At 46.0% G+C, this 17,320-nt stretch overlaps 1 protein-coding gene and 2 long non-coding RNA genes across 17 annotated transcripts in view; 2 read left to right on the top strand and 1 right to left on the bottom strand.

Annotated features, from left to right (window-relative positions):
- The window catches only part of kif20ba (kinesin family member 20Ba), a 48,463-nt gene extending 37,768 nt beyond the window's left edge, over positions 1 to 10,695 (top strand). For 13 of the 15 annotated variants that reach the window (XM_060059774.1, XM_060059768.1, XM_060059771.1 and 10 more), the window contains 9 exons: positions 63 to 218; positions 2,151 to 2,324; positions 2,714 to 2,761; positions 2,859 to 3,065; positions 3,379 to 3,420; positions 5,986 to 6,048; positions 6,735 to 6,840; positions 8,283 to 8,401; positions 8,739 to 10,695. In XM_060059774.1, coding sequence (XP_059915757.1) covers positions 63 to 218; positions 2,151 to 2,324; positions 2,714 to 2,761; positions 2,859 to 3,065; positions 3,379 to 3,420; positions 5,986 to 6,048; positions 6,735 to 6,840; positions 8,283 to 8,401; positions 8,739 to 8,810 — 987 coding nt within the window. In that variant the 3' untranslated portion in view covers positions 8,811 to 10,695. Of the gene's footprint in view, positions 1 to 62; positions 219 to 2,150; positions 2,325 to 2,713; positions 2,762 to 2,858; positions 3,066 to 3,378; positions 3,421 to 5,985; positions 6,049 to 6,734; positions 6,841 to 8,282; positions 8,402 to 8,610; positions 8,663 to 8,738 lie in introns of all 15 variants that reach the window. The other 2 variants (XM_060059777.1, XM_060059780.1) reach the window with 2 other exon arrangements.
- LOC132463530 (uncharacterized) lies at positions 1,764 to 2,864 on the bottom strand. Its single transcript, XR_009527044.1, has 2 exons — positions 2,662 to 2,864; positions 1,764 to 2,260 (listed from the first exon to the last, which is right to left on the bottom strand). It is a non-coding gene; the product is annotated as an uncharacterized LOC132463530 (long non-coding RNA).
- A 1,838-nt stretch (positions 10,696 to 12,533) lies between the features above and the next one.
- Positions 12,534 to 14,010, top strand: LOC132463529 (uncharacterized). The gene is made up of 3 exons (XR_009527043.1): positions 12,534 to 12,966; positions 13,015 to 13,213; positions 13,357 to 14,010. It is a non-coding gene; the product is annotated as an uncharacterized LOC132463529 (long non-coding RNA).
- The last annotated feature ends 3,310 nt before the right edge of the window (positions 14,011 to 17,320 follow it).

Genomic DNA, 17,320 nt, shown 5'->3' with positions numbered 1-17,320 from the left:
CTACACCAGATCCTATTCTAGTCTAAACCAGATTGTTTGTGTGTGTGTGTGTGTGTGTGTAGCTGTGTACTGATAGACAGCAGACGGACCGGAAGAGATGGCTGGAGGAGAAGATGCTTCTGATTGGTCAGGCTAAAGAAGCAGAAGAGAAGAGGAACCAAGAGATGAGGAAGTTTGCCGAGGACAGAGAGCGACACGCTAGGGAACACATCCAACTGGTACCCGCAAACTTTACTCTCTTCAGTGTAACCTGTATCACTAGCTCTCTCTCTCTCTCCAGTGTAACACTAGCTCGCTCTCTCAGCAAAAACATCAACATATTCTTTATTTTGCTGACCACTTGTTTTTTATCTTGACAAAAGCCTCCTAAGGAACGTTCCGGGTGCGTATTTCTCATAGATCGCACCATCTTTCCCTGTTAGATAAGACTGCATCCCCTCACATGATGGTTAGCAGCTCACGGATGCCAGCGTCTCAAGTTAGAACTACTTACTTTGATATCGCTGCGTTGTCTCTGTTGTAGAGACAACGCAGCAGCACCTCTACCCGCCCCTGGAACCTCAGAGCCGTCTCATTGCATTTACATGAAAATGAAACCGCCAATATGTGAAGGGTCCGGGAGGGTAAATTGAGGTCCGAAATCAAGCCGGTATATTTACTCAGTCTGTGTAAACGCACGGACCATGTGAACTGTGTAACACTAGGGCTCTCTCTCCAGTGTACCTCTAGTGTAGCACTAGCTCTCTCTCTCTCTCTCTCTCTCTCTCTCTCTCTCTCTCTCTCTCTCTCTCTCTCTCTCTCTCTCTCTCTCTCTCTCTCTCTCTCTCTCTCTCTCTCTCTCTCTCTCTCTCTCTCTCTCTCTCTCTCTCTCTCTCTCTCTCTCTCTCTCTCTCTCTCTCTCTCTCTCTCTCTCTCTCTCTCTCTCTCTCTCTCTCCCCCCCCCCCCAGTGTACCACTAGGTCTCTCCCTCTCTAGTGTAACACCAGCCCTCTCTAGTGTAACACTAGGTCTCTCTCTCTCTCTCTCTCTCTCTCTCTCTCTCTCGTGTGTGTGTGCCACTAGGGCTCTCTAGTGCAGGGGTCTTCAACGTTTTCCAGGTCAAGGACCCCCAAACTGATGGAGAGATGGAGCAGGGACCCCCTACTTATATATTGTATACAATTGCTGCTTATATTAAACTGGTCCTATAGTGCCATGTATAAATGTACCTTGTTATTTTGCATTCAATACTAAGATATTCCATGAATAAACAGGTTCATACATTCATGTTTTCATTTTAAACATGTGCAAATTACAGTGAGTAGGGTGGCCATGCCACTGCCATTCATAAACACAACATAACATAATAAACTGATACCTGCCAAGGTCAACAATGTCTGGCAATTGCATGTAATCATGCATAAAAGCTATTCAAATGGACATTTTTAAAACATAAACGTGGAAACGAAAATTAGTGATGTTTGTTAGTGTCTTTCTTATTACTCCGCAAGTAGTCCGGTAATTTATCAACCCCAGCGTGTCCGGTAGCTAAGCGACGTCAACGTCTTTGGCAGACTATTTCTCTGCTGACCAGCATTCTGTACATTATCCCTAACATAACAGCACTCTTTCTCTCTCAACAGTCTTGGCTGCGCACTCTCATCCAAATGCATATTGTTTGCGGCGGAGGAGGGGGTAGATATAAAGACCGGACGGGAAACTGACGTTGCTGTGCTGTCCTTAATTAAAGGAGCAGGCAGAGAAAAAGCTCTCTCCTGCTGGGCTTTCATTAAAATCAAATGCATAAAAATGTCGCAAACTGTCCAGATGTGTCAGGTGTGCACGAGAGACATACGAACGTACGCTTACCACTTTTGTAAATGCCATATATAGTACATTCGGATCGCATGATAGAAATAGATCTATTCCGATTAGAAATCGGATCAAAAGTGTCCATGTAAACACGGCGAGTGTGTTGGATTGTGTTGGATGTTAATGTGTATTTAAAGACATTTCAATTTGTGGAAAGAATTGCGGGGAATATAAAAAAATGTCTAATCAACCAAAACCCCCCTCCCCCCTGCAGTACCTCCGTGGACCCTCTAGGGGTCGCGGTCCCCCTGTTGGAGACCGGTGCTCTAGTGTAACACTAGCTCTCTGTCTCTCTGTAGGAGAGTGTTTGTGCTGAGCTGGCGGTGAAGGAGCAGGAGATGGGCCAGTGGAGGAGGGAGAGGGACTCCCTGGTGTCTGCTCTGGAGGTCCAGCTGCTGAAGCTCCTCTCCTGCAACAAAGAGCAGGAGCAGCTGATCAAGCAGCTCCGCGCTGACCCCGGCCCGCCACCAGAGGTCAGGCTAATACACCTGGTACTACTGCGGTACTGGACCTGGTACTACTGCAGTACTGGACCTGGTACTACTGCAGTACTGGACCTGGTACTACTGCGGTACTGGACCTGGTACTACTGCGGTACTGGACCTGGTACTACTGCGGTACTGGACCTGGTACTACTGCGGTACTGGACCTGGTACTACTGCGGTACTGGACCTGGTACTACTGCGGTACTGGACCTGATACTACTGCGGTACTGGACCTGGTACTACTGCGGTACTGGACCTGGTACTACTGCGGTACTGGACCTGGTACTACTGCGGTACTGGACCTGGTACTACTGTGGTACTGGACCTGGTACTACTGCGGTGGTACTTGTCCTCATGTCTCCTGTGTTGTGTTACAGACTACCCTGGACTCCACCAGCAGAAGCTCAGCAGAGAGGACCAGTTCGGTGAGCAGGGCCTGGGGTCAGAGGTCGCCATGGAGAGCCCAACATGTGTGCCCTGGTTTGTAACGTCTGGAGGTCTGTGTGTGTGTTTGTTTCCCAGGGTTCGGCGGGGTTCCCCTCGGTCCTGGAGTCTTCTCAGATCTCCACTGAGAATGGGCGGAGGAGCCGGTTCCCCCGGCCTGAGATGGAGATCTCGTTCAGCCCCCTCCAGCCCAACCGCCTGGCTCTGAGGAGGCAGGGGGAGCAGGACTCGGTCACCGTCAAGATCAGCCGCCCCCGCAAGAGGAGGAGCAACGACATGGACAGGGTGAGGAGGCAGAAATGGAGCCTAGGACACATAGTGGAGCTCAGAGATAGAGCCTAGGACACATAGCTCAGAGATAGAGCCTAGGACACATAGCTCAGAGATAGAGCCTAGGACACATAGCTCAGAGATAGAGCCTAGGACACATAGCTCAGAGATAGAGCCTAGGACACATGGTGGAGCTCAGAGATGGAGATGGTTTTGGTTGAGCTCATGTTGGTTCTCAGCTCAGTGATTAACAGTAGGGGGACGCCATGAGTGCTGGCGTTTAGAGTATCCTGCTAATGTTTCTCACCTTGTTTGTTTGTTGGGTCAGACTTTGGTTCTCATGAGGAGTAAGAGAAAGGCTCCTCAGCAGGTATGACGGTTAGATAGTCTTCATCCTCCTCATCCTCATCACATGCATCAGTTCAGTCATATTAAGGTTGGGCTAGTAGGTAACCAGCAGTAGTGACAGTAGCAGCATGAAACACCACAGAAGACCTGTCCTCACAGCTCCCACTAGACTGATGAGTGGACACTAACCAGGACACAGTGATGAGTGGACACTAACCCAAACACAGTGATGAGTGGACACTAACCTAAACACAGTGATGAGTGGACACTAACCTAAACACAGTGATGAGTGGACACTAACCTAAACACAGTGATGAGTGGACACTAACCCAAACACAGTGATGAGTGGACACTAACCCAAACACAGTGATGAGTGGACACTAACCCAAACACAGTGATGAGTGGACACTAACCCAAACACAGTGATGAGTGGACACTAACCCAAACACAGTGATGAGTGGACACTAACCCAAACACAGTGATGAGTGGACACTAACCCAAACACACAGTGATGAGTGGACACTAACCTAAACACAGTGATGAGTGGACACTAACCCAAACACAGTGATGAGTGGACACTAACCCAAACCAAGGGATGAGTGGACACTAACCCAAACCCAGTGATGAGTGGACACTTACCCAAACACAGTGATGAGTGGACACTTACCCAAACACAGTGATGAGTGGACACTAACCCAAACACAGTGATGAGTGGACACTAACCCAAACACACAGTGATGAGTGGACACTAACCCAAACACACAGTGATGAGTGGACACTAACCTAAACACAGTGATGAGTGGACACTAACCTAAACACAGTGATGAGTGGACACTAACCCAAACACAGTGATGAGTGGACACTAACCCAAACACAGTGATGAGTGGACACTAACCCAAACACACAGTGATGAGTGGACACTAACCTAAACACAGTGAGTGGACACTAACCTAAACACAGTGAGTGGACACTAACCTAAACACAGTGATGAGTGGACACTAACCTAAACACAGTGATGAGTGGACACTAACCCAAACACAGTGAGTGGACACTAACCCAAACACAGTGATGAGTGGACACTAACCCAAACACAGTGATGAGTGGACACTAACCCAAACACAGTGATGAGTGGACACTAACCCAAACCCAGTGATGAGTGGACACTAACCCAAACCCAGTGATGAGTGGACACTAACCCAAACACAGTGAGTGGACACTAACCTAAACACAGTGAGTGGACACTAACCTAAACACAGTGAGTGGACACTAACCTAAACACACAGTGATGAGTGGACACTAACCTAAACAGTGATGAGTGGACACTAACCCAAACACAGTGAGTGGACACTAACCCAAACCCAGTGATGAGTGGACATTAACCTAAACACAGTGATGAGTGGACACTAACCTAAACACACAGTGATGAGTGGACACTAACCTAAACAGTGATGAGTGGACACTAACCCAAACACAGTGAGTGGACACTAACACAAACCCAGTGATGAGTGGACATTAACCTAAACACAGTGAGTGGACACTAACCTAAACAGTGATGAGTGGACACTAACCCAAACACAGTGATGAGTGGACACTAACCCAAACACAGTGATGAGTGGACACTAACCCAAACACACAGTGATGAGTGGACACTAACCTAAACACAGTGAGTGGACACTAACCTAAACACAGTGATGAGTGGACACTAACCTAAACACAGTGATGAGTGGACACTAACCCAAACACAGTGAGTGGACACTAACCCAAACACAGTGATGAGTGGACACTAACCCAAACACAGTGATGAGTGGACACTAACCCAAACACAGTGATGAGTGGACACTAACCCAAACCCAGTGATGAGTGGACACTAACCCAAACCCAGTGATGAGTGGACACTAACCCAAACACAGTGAGTGGACACTAACCTAAACACAGTGAGTGGACACTAACCTAAACACAGTGAGTGGACACTAACCTAAACACACAGTGATGAGTGGACACTAACCTAAACAGTGATGAGTGGACACTAACCCAAACACAGTGAGTGGACACTAACCCAAACACAGTGAGTGGACACTAACCCAAACCCAGTGATGAGTGGACATTAACCTAAACACAGTGATGAGTGGACACTAACCTAAACACACAGTGATGAGTGGACACTAACCTAAACAGTGATGAGTGGACACTAACCCAAACACAGTGAGTGGACACTAACCCAAACCCAGTGATGAGTGGACATTAACCTAAACACAGTGATGAGTGGACACTAACTTAAACACAGTGAGTGGACACTAACCCAAACCCAGTGATGAGTGGACACTAACCCAAACACAGTGATGAGTGGACACTAACCTAAACACACAGTGATGAGTGGACACTAACCCAAACACAGTGATGAGTGGACACTAACCGAAGATTAATTTCTCCCTTCACCCCACCACACCTCATCTCACCATACCATACCTTACCTCACCATAACCCACCTCACCATAACCCACCACACCATAACCCACCACACCAAACTATACCTCACCACAGCTTACCTCACCTTACTGTCCTGATTGGTGTGTTTGTGTGTTTCCAGGATGAGGTAGAGGTTGAAAACAAAATAAATACCAAGACCAAACTGACCCCCAAACAGGAGGAGGTAAAACACACACACACACACACACACACACACACACACACACACACACACACACACACACACACACACACACACACACACACACACACACACACACACACACACACACACACACACACACACACTAGGGCTTTGACTTTTGCCCAAAAATCATATTCGAAGTTTGTTTATTAATATTTGAATATTTATTAATCATATTTTGACCATTAAATGCCTTCAGTAAGACCTGGATTGGGCTTCGCAAGGTTTGTTTTCCGGCGTTGCTATGGTTACGGTCTTGCGTGTTCCAACGGTTTATTAGGTTTCTCTAATAAATCGCTGTCTGATCAATACTTCATTCACTGCCTCTTCCGTGGTCATTACAATATTATGAATAGACTGCGTCGGGTTCTCCGACGTCTCTCCCTCTTGGCCTGCCCATAACAGGTTCGAATATTAAGGGCTGCCTAATATTTGTTAGAATTTTGATTTATTTTTTGATATTCGAATTATATTCGAATGACGAAGTTCGGAGTCAAAGCCCTAACACACACACACACACACACACACACACACACACACACACACACACACACACACACACACACACACACACACACACACACACACACACACACACACACACACACACACACACACACACACACACACACGCCAGTGGTGAAGGCTGACTTGCGGTCCTTCAGGGCCCCTCTCCTGGCGGGGGAAGCGTTACGCGCAGCAGGAAGGACGGAGCGCTGCTGAGGATCGGAGACTTCCTGCAGAGCTCCCCCACGCTGTTCACCTCCGGAGGTACTGAGCGCTCTCACTCTCACTCTGTTCGCCTCCAGTGGCCTGTACTACGAACCTCGATTAGTGGGTTAGCGGGATATGTTCACCTCCGGAGGTACTGAGCGCTCTCACTCTCACTCTGTTCGCCTCCAGTGGCCTGTACTACGAACCTCGATTAGTGGGTTAGCGGGATATGTTGAGCTCAAAGCCTGGGTTAGCTGGGACACGAAGGTCGATCTCTTTTAGCGTCGCTGTATCACCATGGTAACTTATGCTCTCAACCAAACCTGGTCAGGAGCAGGTGTTCAGCTTAGTCTATCGGGAGATCGGCTACGTAAAGCGACACGCAGGTTCCTCGTCCCTCCTCTGACAATGGCGTCACCGTTACTGGGTGTTCCCGTGGACCTCGGAGCCCGTATCGTACAGGGGTCTCTCCGACAGAGGCTCTTTCGGGACCGACCCCTTGGCATTCCCTGAGAATATTCTTTATGAGAGATACAGGTTCTCATCAGAGGATATTTGCTATTTGATCGTCCTTGTTGGACCTTATGTAGACAATGATTACTGTTGCACTTTGTGTCCCCGTGAGAGAGTGGTAGAGTGGAGGTAGCGCGACAGTCTTGAATTTCTGCCCGGGGGGTTCGACTCCCAAGTGACGCGCATTTATGTGAAGCTTAAAAAGTCCCAATTCTCATGCATATGGAATACTTATTCACTAAAGGTTATGGAATTATACTTTTGTGCTTATTTCGAACTTCAACCCATATTTTCAAGGCCGCGCTGGCACCACATCTATGGGGGTAAAAGGTATGATGATAAACCGGCGAGATTTGAACCCCGGTCGCTGGCGTTCGGGTCTTAAACTAATCCACTATGCCACCGCCGCTACCTCCTCAGTGGTTGAAAACATATGCAATGCATTTATTACATAGGGTGTCTTTAAAGTGGATTCCCTAAATTATAGAATAAGGCAGGTTGGAAGTTGCTTCTGCATTTTGAAATCACCATTCTATTGGCATTAATGGCGAACAATTCTGCATTTGGCATAGTTATTTTCATAGACAATATGCAGAATCTTTTCACTTACACGCATTTATATAGGCTGCTTGATCTATCCAGTTTGTAAAGGTGAGTAAAATTACGCGATAAACGCCCCTTTCACGTGAACGCGCATTGAACCTAAAGCGGAAAACCTGGCTCGACTAATCGAATCCTAAGTGAGCTTCTTAGTACCATTTAACTCTGGTCGCGAGTTCGATCCAGGCTTTCCCAAGAGAGCCTGGGTATGTTCAGCCCTCAGTATGTTCAGGTTCGTAGTTCACCCCACAGAGGTACCTCTCTCTCTGTCTCTGCCTCTGTCTCTCTCTGTCTCTGTCTCTGTCTCTGTCTCTGTCTCTGTCTCTGTCTCTGTCTCTGTTCACCTCTGTAGGTACACACACACTAACTCTAACTTGTCTTTCTAGCTAAGAAGGTGATGAGTCTGGTCAGCAGCTCTTCCTCTTCCTCTGTGAGGGTGAAGAAAAGCAAGAAGAAACTCTACCAGCCACACATCTCCTCCCCCATGGACCTTCCCTCCAACCCGGTACACACACACACACACACACACTTCATGCCAACTGGCTTTATCCGGGCCGGTCCAGAAAGAGGAGACAGGGAGCTGATGTTGAGTTTATTGATAGGTCTGAAGCCCAACCTGGTGCTCCATGCTGCAATGCAGGAGATCTCCCTGACTGTGTGTTTGTGTGTGTGTGTGTGTGCTGATGGCTGGTTTGACCTGTGTGCATTGATCAGTGTCATTACCAGCGATGCCTCAACCAGCACCAATCAATCAGACCTGGGCCAGGTGAGGCTGCTGAATCCTGCCTTCTCTCACACACACTCTTCATGGATATTGTGTCCTATATGAATGTGTGTTACAGATCATCCCTGAGGAGAAGGACAGCGACCACCTCATCATCAAGAGACGCCTCCGAAGCCGGACAGCCAAGTAGCTGCCCCTACTCTCCTCCCCTCTCCCCCAACCCTCCACCCTGAAGTGCAACAGAAGGAGTCTTGGAGGAGTCCATTCATCGCGTACTGCTTGGGGAGTACTACTACGCCATAATGCTGTACTATATATATATACATATCTATACACAGATCAATATTTGGGCATGGGATGCTGCTGTAGGCCGCCAGGGGCAAACATTATCATGACTGATCTAGGACGATTTCTGATTTATTTTATTCTGTTATCTTCTTAACGTCTTCTTCCAAGTCTTGGACCTCAGACCGTCTGCCCGGTCATGGATGAACCAAGACTGGATCTAGTGCGCTAGTGAGGGTCCTGGTTAGAGAGTTAAGGCCCAATCCCATTTCTACCCCTTACCCCTTCCCCTTACCCCTCCCCCTTGTTTTGAAGGGGTAAGGCGAAGGGGTAAGGGGTAGAAATGTGATTGGGCCTTAGTGTCACCCACCCTCTAGGGGTCCTGATGTTTAGGATTATATTAGGACATTATATAATGTTATTATTCATGACATATATGATTATATTTAATCATATATGGGTCTATATCTGATCATACATAATCATATTTGAATGGTGCCCTTCTGTCAAATAAAAGCATAAGGATTCCAGACCATTTTGATTCTGATAAAAAAAGTCTGTCCATTATTATCGCATATACATAAGTTAATCAGAATGTGTACTCTGAACCTTTGTGAATGGTATGCTTTAAGTTGACTTTAATTTCTTTTAATTTACTGTATAGACATGTTCACTTAAGACACGTAGCTGGCGGTGCAAGGGAAATGTTTGCGGCTGCGGGAGTCAATACCTCCAACATGTTTTAATAATTTGTATGTATATTGATTTGACGGCTCTACGACTCTGAAAACGAGGTCATCTTGGTTCGAAAGAACTGTTATAAAGACACCAGCATCTAGTTCCTCTTCTCAAACCTTGATCTTTTATTGGATGTCACTATGTGGACCTTGAGTCGGATGATTAAATGTGATGGGATGTAAATAACATAGCCCATGTATCGGTCAATAACATGTAGCCCAAGCTTAACAACATCATGATAGTTCAACGTCATGTGGTCAGGAGAAATAAAAGGTTTAGCCTAACCCACCAACTATACTGTATCCTGGGGATGATTCGGAAATTAAATTGCTATAATAAACTGACCTATAAATGGTTTTGACTCAGCGAGGGTAGCATTAAAGCTAATTAATGTAGCATCCTCGACACATGTTTCCTTCACGTGAGCTTTGAGGGACTAGCCTGATGCTAATAGGGCGGCAGTAGCTCAGGTGGTAGAGCGGGTTGTAACTGGAAAGTTGGTAGAAAACCCTGAGCAACAGGCACAGAAAGGAGAGACGGTGGTGAGGGAGGAGAGGGAAAGAAATGGCAGTATTGCTCCATTTAGGGGTTCCTGGACCCTTATTTGCCGTGTAGAGTAACGAGTGGAAACGTTGGGGAAGAGGATTTTGTTGTCCAGCTCCCTGCCCAGATACTGCAGCACAACCCAGCCCTCATGTTCAGCAGCCACGCCTTCACTCCCTCAGCCTCCCAGCACACCTCTCCAACCCTCCGACCCCATGGCTCCACTGGGGGAAAAACAAGAAGAGCTCATCCCAATCCGGACGGGTTGAAGAGAGCCTCATGTCTACTGAATGAGCAGCATGACCCAGAGGAGCTCCTCCTCTTGATCCTCGCCCCAATGCTCAGAGGTCAAATGATGGAAAGAAGACGGGAAACCCAGATAGAAACGTTGTTGTATGGTTACTTGTTACCTGTTCTGTATTTATCATAAAGTTGTTACTTTTTATAGATGTTATATTTAGAAAACTTCTTGCTGTGAACAATAAAATGTGGATGTGCCTTGTTACAGATTTTGCGTGTACTGTAAGGATTTATATTATATATATATGCACTTTTTTTTCTCCAGGCTAAAAATTAGGCAGAGATGGTAGCCATTTCAGAGTAGCCAAGAAGTGGAGAGGGTTCCTCTTGTCCCTGAAGACATTCATTCATTCACTCATAAACATTGATCTAGTCATTTTTTTATGTTGGCTATATGTTTTCTTTATTCATGCAAACACGATCAAATTGAAGTGTATTGGTTATGAAGGTGTAGTTGTTTCGGTGCAAGGTTCTCCAGGTCGTTATGTAGGAGGATGGCATGTGTTCCTGTGGCATAACTGGCCTACTTAGCTTTCCTCCAACCCTTAACAATCCATCTTCCATGACTGGATCTAGCCTGACTTCTGCTCAAGGTTCTGAGCTCCCAGTGTTCTTCTGAACTTGTTCATTTGCTGTTGAACAGTGTCTTTACTCCCACCTCTGAGCCTTTCAGTGCATTATTTTCTCTTGTGGCTTGGTTGACAAAGGGTTCGTCTGAACCTCAACATCCATGATACGGCCTTTACACTACTCCATCTTGTGTGTTCCAACAGCTTGCTTGTAGGTTATCTTTCCTCCATAACTGCATCGTGATTGACCACAAATTCCTTTTTGACCTCCGGGTCATCTGGGGAAATCTGACTCAGACCCTTAGGCATCAGTGGCCAAAGATCAACTCCATTCCAAAGAGACTCTGGGCCCTTTATCCATCTCATATGGATAATGTGAATTTTTTTCACATTATCCAACTGAAGGTTGCGCTTATACAGCGCCCTCTGTTCCAACCTAAAGAAATGGGTTAAAATTTTAATTTATTTACCATGATCAAAGCCTTGTGGCACAACTTACAAAAGAATACCTAAATAAAAATCTTGTCCATCCCGTGAAAAGGCCTTGATGTGGAGGTGGAGGGCTCATCTAAGGTATCATCCCTCTTTAAAATAAACTAGACTTTTCGCGCGCATTGCGCACGCTAAACCTCTAGTTTTAATTAACAGGAGTAATTGCTCAATGGAAAGTGTAGTATACTATGCATGCAAATAAAAAGCTTTTACTGTTATTCAGGGCTGAAAAGTGCATTGACATTTTAAAATGCAAGACAATTACTATTGGTTAGTTGAAAATAATAATCATCATTGAGAGTAAACATCTCTTCCAGTGTCCTGGGCCCCGTTTCCCGAAAGCATCGTTAGCCTAAGAGTGGATCGTGAAGTGCGTCGTACGAGCATCGTACAGTTTTCACACCGTTTCCCGATTGCATCGTTGGTAACGAACGTTGTGAAAACGCTCATACAGTAGCTAACGAGGACTCCAGGGGTTCTCGTAGGATGCTAAGAGCATCGTTAGCCTACTATAGCCTCAGTGGCGTCACCAGCGGAGATTCCGTGTATTGGATGCGTTTTATTAAAACACATTCAATACCATTGAATGCCCATATGGCGCAATTTCGCAACCTGGCTGAGATTTTGAAGGACCTAGAGGGTGTGGCTACATACATAGATGACATCCTAATCTATGCAGAGACCACCGAGCTTCATGAGGAGAGGCTCCAGAACACCCTCGACACGTTGAAAAGAGCCGGATTAAAGCTGAACAACGACAAGTGCCTGGGCCACTGCATCGATGAAGATGGAATCCGACCGGACGAGACCAAAGTTCAAGCCATCACCCAGCTACAACCACCAAACAACGTGCCCGAGCTCCGGAGAATCTTGGGCATGATTCACTACCTTGGCAGGTCCCTCCCAAACCTGTCAGAAGTCACCAAGCCACTAACAGAAGAAAGAGGTAATGTGGAGTTCGGGTGCTGCACAACAGGAGGCCTTTACAGTTTTTTTCGATTGCTTAAACACTAAAATCCAAAGTATGACACTATTATCAAAACCTTACACTCAAGGATCATAACATGAGCCCAGATCTGCACCACTATAAGCACAATGTCAGCTTCACACTTTTTGCAAAACAATACACAGTGATTTACTAAACACACTTAACATACATTACACACAAAAATCTATCATGAAGTCACGTCCTTGCAATACCAAAGCACTGACTGTCAAATTACCACACCGTCCAACCAATTGGTTCAACACAGTCATCAGGTGTGCAAACACTTGTTTGCTTAATTGCAGACACAACAATCAGGTGTGTAAGCACTATAAAAAGCAGTAGGTGAGTTCAGCGTTCTCCAAGCACAATGGAAAGAGTCAGAGAAAGAGTAAGACGACGACGACGACGACGACGACGAGGAGGTGGAGGAGGTGGAGGTGGAGGAGGAGGAGGAGGAGGACGAGGAGGACGAGGACGAGGACGGGGAGAACGAGGAGGAAGAGGAAGACAAGAAGGTGCTCAAAGAGGACCGAATCTGACAAATGAGATCCGCGCAACACTGGTTGACCACGTTGTCAACCAAGGCCTGACGCTGAGGGAGGCTGGACTGCGAGTACAGCCAAATCTAAGCCGATATACAGTGGCAAGTGTGATGAGAACATTTCGACTGGAAAATAGGTATTGTAAAAATATCATATCAAAAACATCTGCACGGTTTCAGTCACTGCTTACAGTACTGTATTCTATGCACTATCAGCACTTCTGTTACCTTTTCCTGTGAAATTACTGTACTATTGTATACTGTTTTTTTTTCGACATAGGATTGAGGGTCAGGGACGACAAGGGGGAAGGCCTCCTATGTTCACAGAACAGCAAGAGAGGGAGATAGTAAACATGGTTTTGGCCAACAATGCTATAACACTCAAGCAGCTCCAAGCTAACATTGTCAATAACCACGCCATTTTCAATGATATCCATCAGGTCTCAACATCAACACTGGCACGCATCCTAAAAAAGAAACATATTCAAATGAAGCAAATTTATCGAGTGCCTTTCGAGCGCAATTCCGAAAGGGTAAAACGACTGCGGCATGATTATGCAGAGGTATGTATTCACTTTAGCAGTGTGATCTTGCATACTGTCTCAGTTTTTTACTGTACTGTAATATGTATACTAGATCTACACTGAACGACACAATTTTGCCGGACACTGTTTTTCAGAGTTTTACGAATGGATGGAGAGGAGATCCAGCATGAGTTCATTTACGTAGATGAGGCTGGGTTCAACCTGACGAGAACACGAAGGAGGGGAAGAAACATCATTGGCCACAGGGCTATAGTCAATGTCCCAGGGCAACGTGGGGGTAATATAACACTCTGTGCAGCCATTACACAGAATGGGGTCCTCCACCGCCATGCCCATATGGGCGCTTACAACACAGCACTCATGCTTGCATTCTTGGACCAATTGCGCAACATAACAGCAGCAAATCAAATAAATCATATGCAATACATTGTTGTCTGGGACAATGTGTCTTTCCATCGCTCTGCTCTGGTTCAGAACTGGTTTCAGCAACATCCACATTTCACCGTCTTATATCTTCCACCATACTCTCCATTCCTCAACCCTATAGAAGAGTTTTTCTCGGCATGGCGGTGGAAGGTATATGATCTCCGTCTCCAGGCTGAGGTACCCCTCATCCAAGCCATGGAGGAGGCCTGTGACCAGATGGAGGTAGCAGCAATGCAAGGATGGATTCGTCATTCAAGACGTTTCTTTCCAAGGTGTCTTGCTAATGACAACATTGCCTGCGATGTTGATGAAATTCTCTGGCCAGATCCAGCTAGGCGAAGAGACAATGTCTAGTTGTTGTTTTTTAACTTACAATACGTAAAGTGACGTTTGATTACAGTATTATGAATCTCTATGTCAACATTTTGGGCGTGTTGAAATAAATGAGTTTCTTCAGTCTGCAACATTGGTCTTGTGTATTGTTTGGTGAATTTAGATTATATTTGTACTTTGTTGATAGTAGCCTACTCTAATCATAGGGAAGTAGAAGTGCTAAAAGTGTTTTAGGTTTATCAGAGCAGAGTGTAACTCGTGCAAACAGAGTATAGTAATGTGAAACGTGTGTTTCATATAGTAACAAAGTGTGGTTTTTAAAAAGAAGTGTATAGTTTTTACAGGAGTGTTTAATTTTGCAAAGGATCTGTAGTGTTTTGCTAATTGGGTGTGTGGTTGTGCTAATTGTGTGTAGTGTTTTGAAAACACAGGCCCTGTTTTGAAAATTGTGCTTAAGCAATCGAGAAAAACTAAGAGGGTGAAACAGTTAGTCCCTGAGGCTCCTGTTTTAGCATTCTTTGATTTAAAGAAAGACAGTCAGTGCTGATGCAAGCAGTTATGGGCTGGGTGGGGTCTTACTGCAGTTACATGATGAACAATTGAAGCCAGTAGCTAACTGCTCCATGACAGTGACTGATGCTGAAAAGCGCTATGCGCAGATTGAAAAATAATGTCTTGCTGCAGTCTGGGCATGTGAAAAGTTCTCTAGGTACTTGTATGGCCTGGACACATTCACTTTACAGAGTGACCACAAACCACTCATTCCACTCATTAACAGTAAAGATCTAGACTCAGTACCATTGAGATGTCAGACTGCTGCTGCGCATGATGCGCTATAACCCAAAAGCTGAGTTTGTTCCAGGGAAGCAGTTGGTCATTGCAGACACCCTGTCTAGACATCCTCAGCCGGAACTTACGCAGGACATCGCAGAGTTGACCAGTGACCTGGAGGCGTACGAGGAGGCTGTTCGTGAGGCATGGCCTATCTCTCCCAGCAAGCTTGACATGGTCAAACAGCAAACGCTACAGGATGATGAGGTATAGTTTGTGCAACGCTACGTACTGGGTGGGTGGCCACAGTATTCAGCCAACGTGCCACTGAAGGTAAAAGCTTACTATACACATCGTGACCAAGGGCTAGTGTTGTACAATAACAGAATTGTGATACCCCAGAACATAAGAACTGAAATACTGGAACGCATACACGATGGCCACCAAGGGATTTTTAAGTGCCGTGAGCGAGCTAAATGTAGTGTGTGGTGGCCTGGCATAAGCAAACATGTACAAGAGACTGTCAGCACATGCCAAGAGATCAAGCCTACTCGGAGGAGGGAACCTCTGATCTGTACACCACTCCCAAGCCGCCCATGGGAGAAAGTGGCAGCAGACATTTGCCAGTGGAAAAAGGATAACTTTCTAGTAGTGGTTGATTATTTTTCAAGGTACATTGAAATTGCCCACCTAACTACCATGTCAGCCGCTACAACCATAGCCAGCCTGAAGAACATCTTTGCCAGGTGGGGCTGGCCAAAGGAACTCATAACTGATAATGGGCCCCAATTCTCATGGACTGTTTTTGCCCAGTTTGCCAAAATGTTTGATTTCAGACACACAACTACAAGCCCTCACTATGCACAGGCCAACGGGGAGGCAGAAAGAGCTGTGCGGACAGCCAAACAGATCCTCAGGCAAGCTGACCCTGCTTTAGCTTTGTTATCCTACAGAGCGACGCCACTGCAAGCAACAGGAGCTAGCCCTGCACAGCTGATGCTGGGCAGACAGATCCGCTCCACACTGCCTATCTTGGAGGAGGACCTGCAACCTGCATGGCCGGACCTGCAGAAAGTGCGGCAGACTGACAGTCGCTCCAAGCTGCGCTACAGTCAAACCTACAACGCCAGGTACAAGGCCAGACCATTACCTGAACTTCAGCCCGGAACCCGTGTTTCAGTTAAGCTGGACAATGAGAGGGGATGTACTAAATGTGCTGCAGTGGTGAGGAAGTGCCACACTCCACGGTCGTACATTGTACAGACCGAGCAGGGAGAGCTGCGGAGAAACAGACACCACCTCAGACCCATCTGTGGGGGCCCACAGACTACTCAACGAGAACAGGTTCCGTTGGGTCATAATACACACAAACAAGGACAGCAACACATTGGTGACTGACCCAAGACCTGACATACTTACCCAAGGTGACTCCCATTTCCACTGTGCTTGTGTTTCCAGAGACTCAGAGAAGCAGTGGAAGAGCAGTGAAACCACCAGACAGATATGTGGAATATGTTTAGATTAACTTCCAATTGTTCATGTTGAATTTAGCTGTTGAAGTACTAGAGGGTGAAAGAAAGAAAAAAAAAGATAAATGAAAAGAATGTTCTTTTGAAATGAATGCAGAATGCGTTATGGAATAAGTAAGGTTCAAATGTAATTTTGCAGTGGTGTGAGAATATTGCCAGGATTACTTTGAACTGTTTAAGAATCATTAATGTTCTGCATGTCTTAACAGACTCAAAGAAAGGGAGATGTGTTGTAATGGCACTAGTTTATGTGCAGCGCGGAGCGTGCAGGAATACATTTAGGTTATATCTATGTGTGTGGGGAATGGGAGGGGGTTCGGAAAGTGACGGCGAGTGGAAGGTGCTCTCGCTTGATGCTCTCACATCTTAAACAATAATGAGTTAATAAACCTTTGGAATTAACATCTGATTCACGCTCGGTAATTCTACACAGGTTATCAACATCAGATTAGACTAGCCAATTGAAAATCATAGGCTACATTCACCTGAAATTATTCAAACTGATGCTTAAAGCTTACCACATTGAATTATATCTTTGTGCTTATTCCGAACTTGACCCATATTCTCAAGGTCATGCTGGCACCACATCTAGATGGGGATAAAAGGCATGATGGACAGGTGAGATTTAAACCCCGGTTGC

Source organism: Gadus macrocephalus, chromosome 8, assembly GCF_031168955.1.
Source record: "Gadus macrocephalus chromosome 8, ASM3116895v1".
Lineage (NCBI taxonomy): Eukaryota > Metazoa > Chordata > Actinopteri > Gadiformes > Gadidae > Gadus > Gadus macrocephalus.
This window is presented reverse-complemented; position numbering and strand designations above follow the sequence as displayed.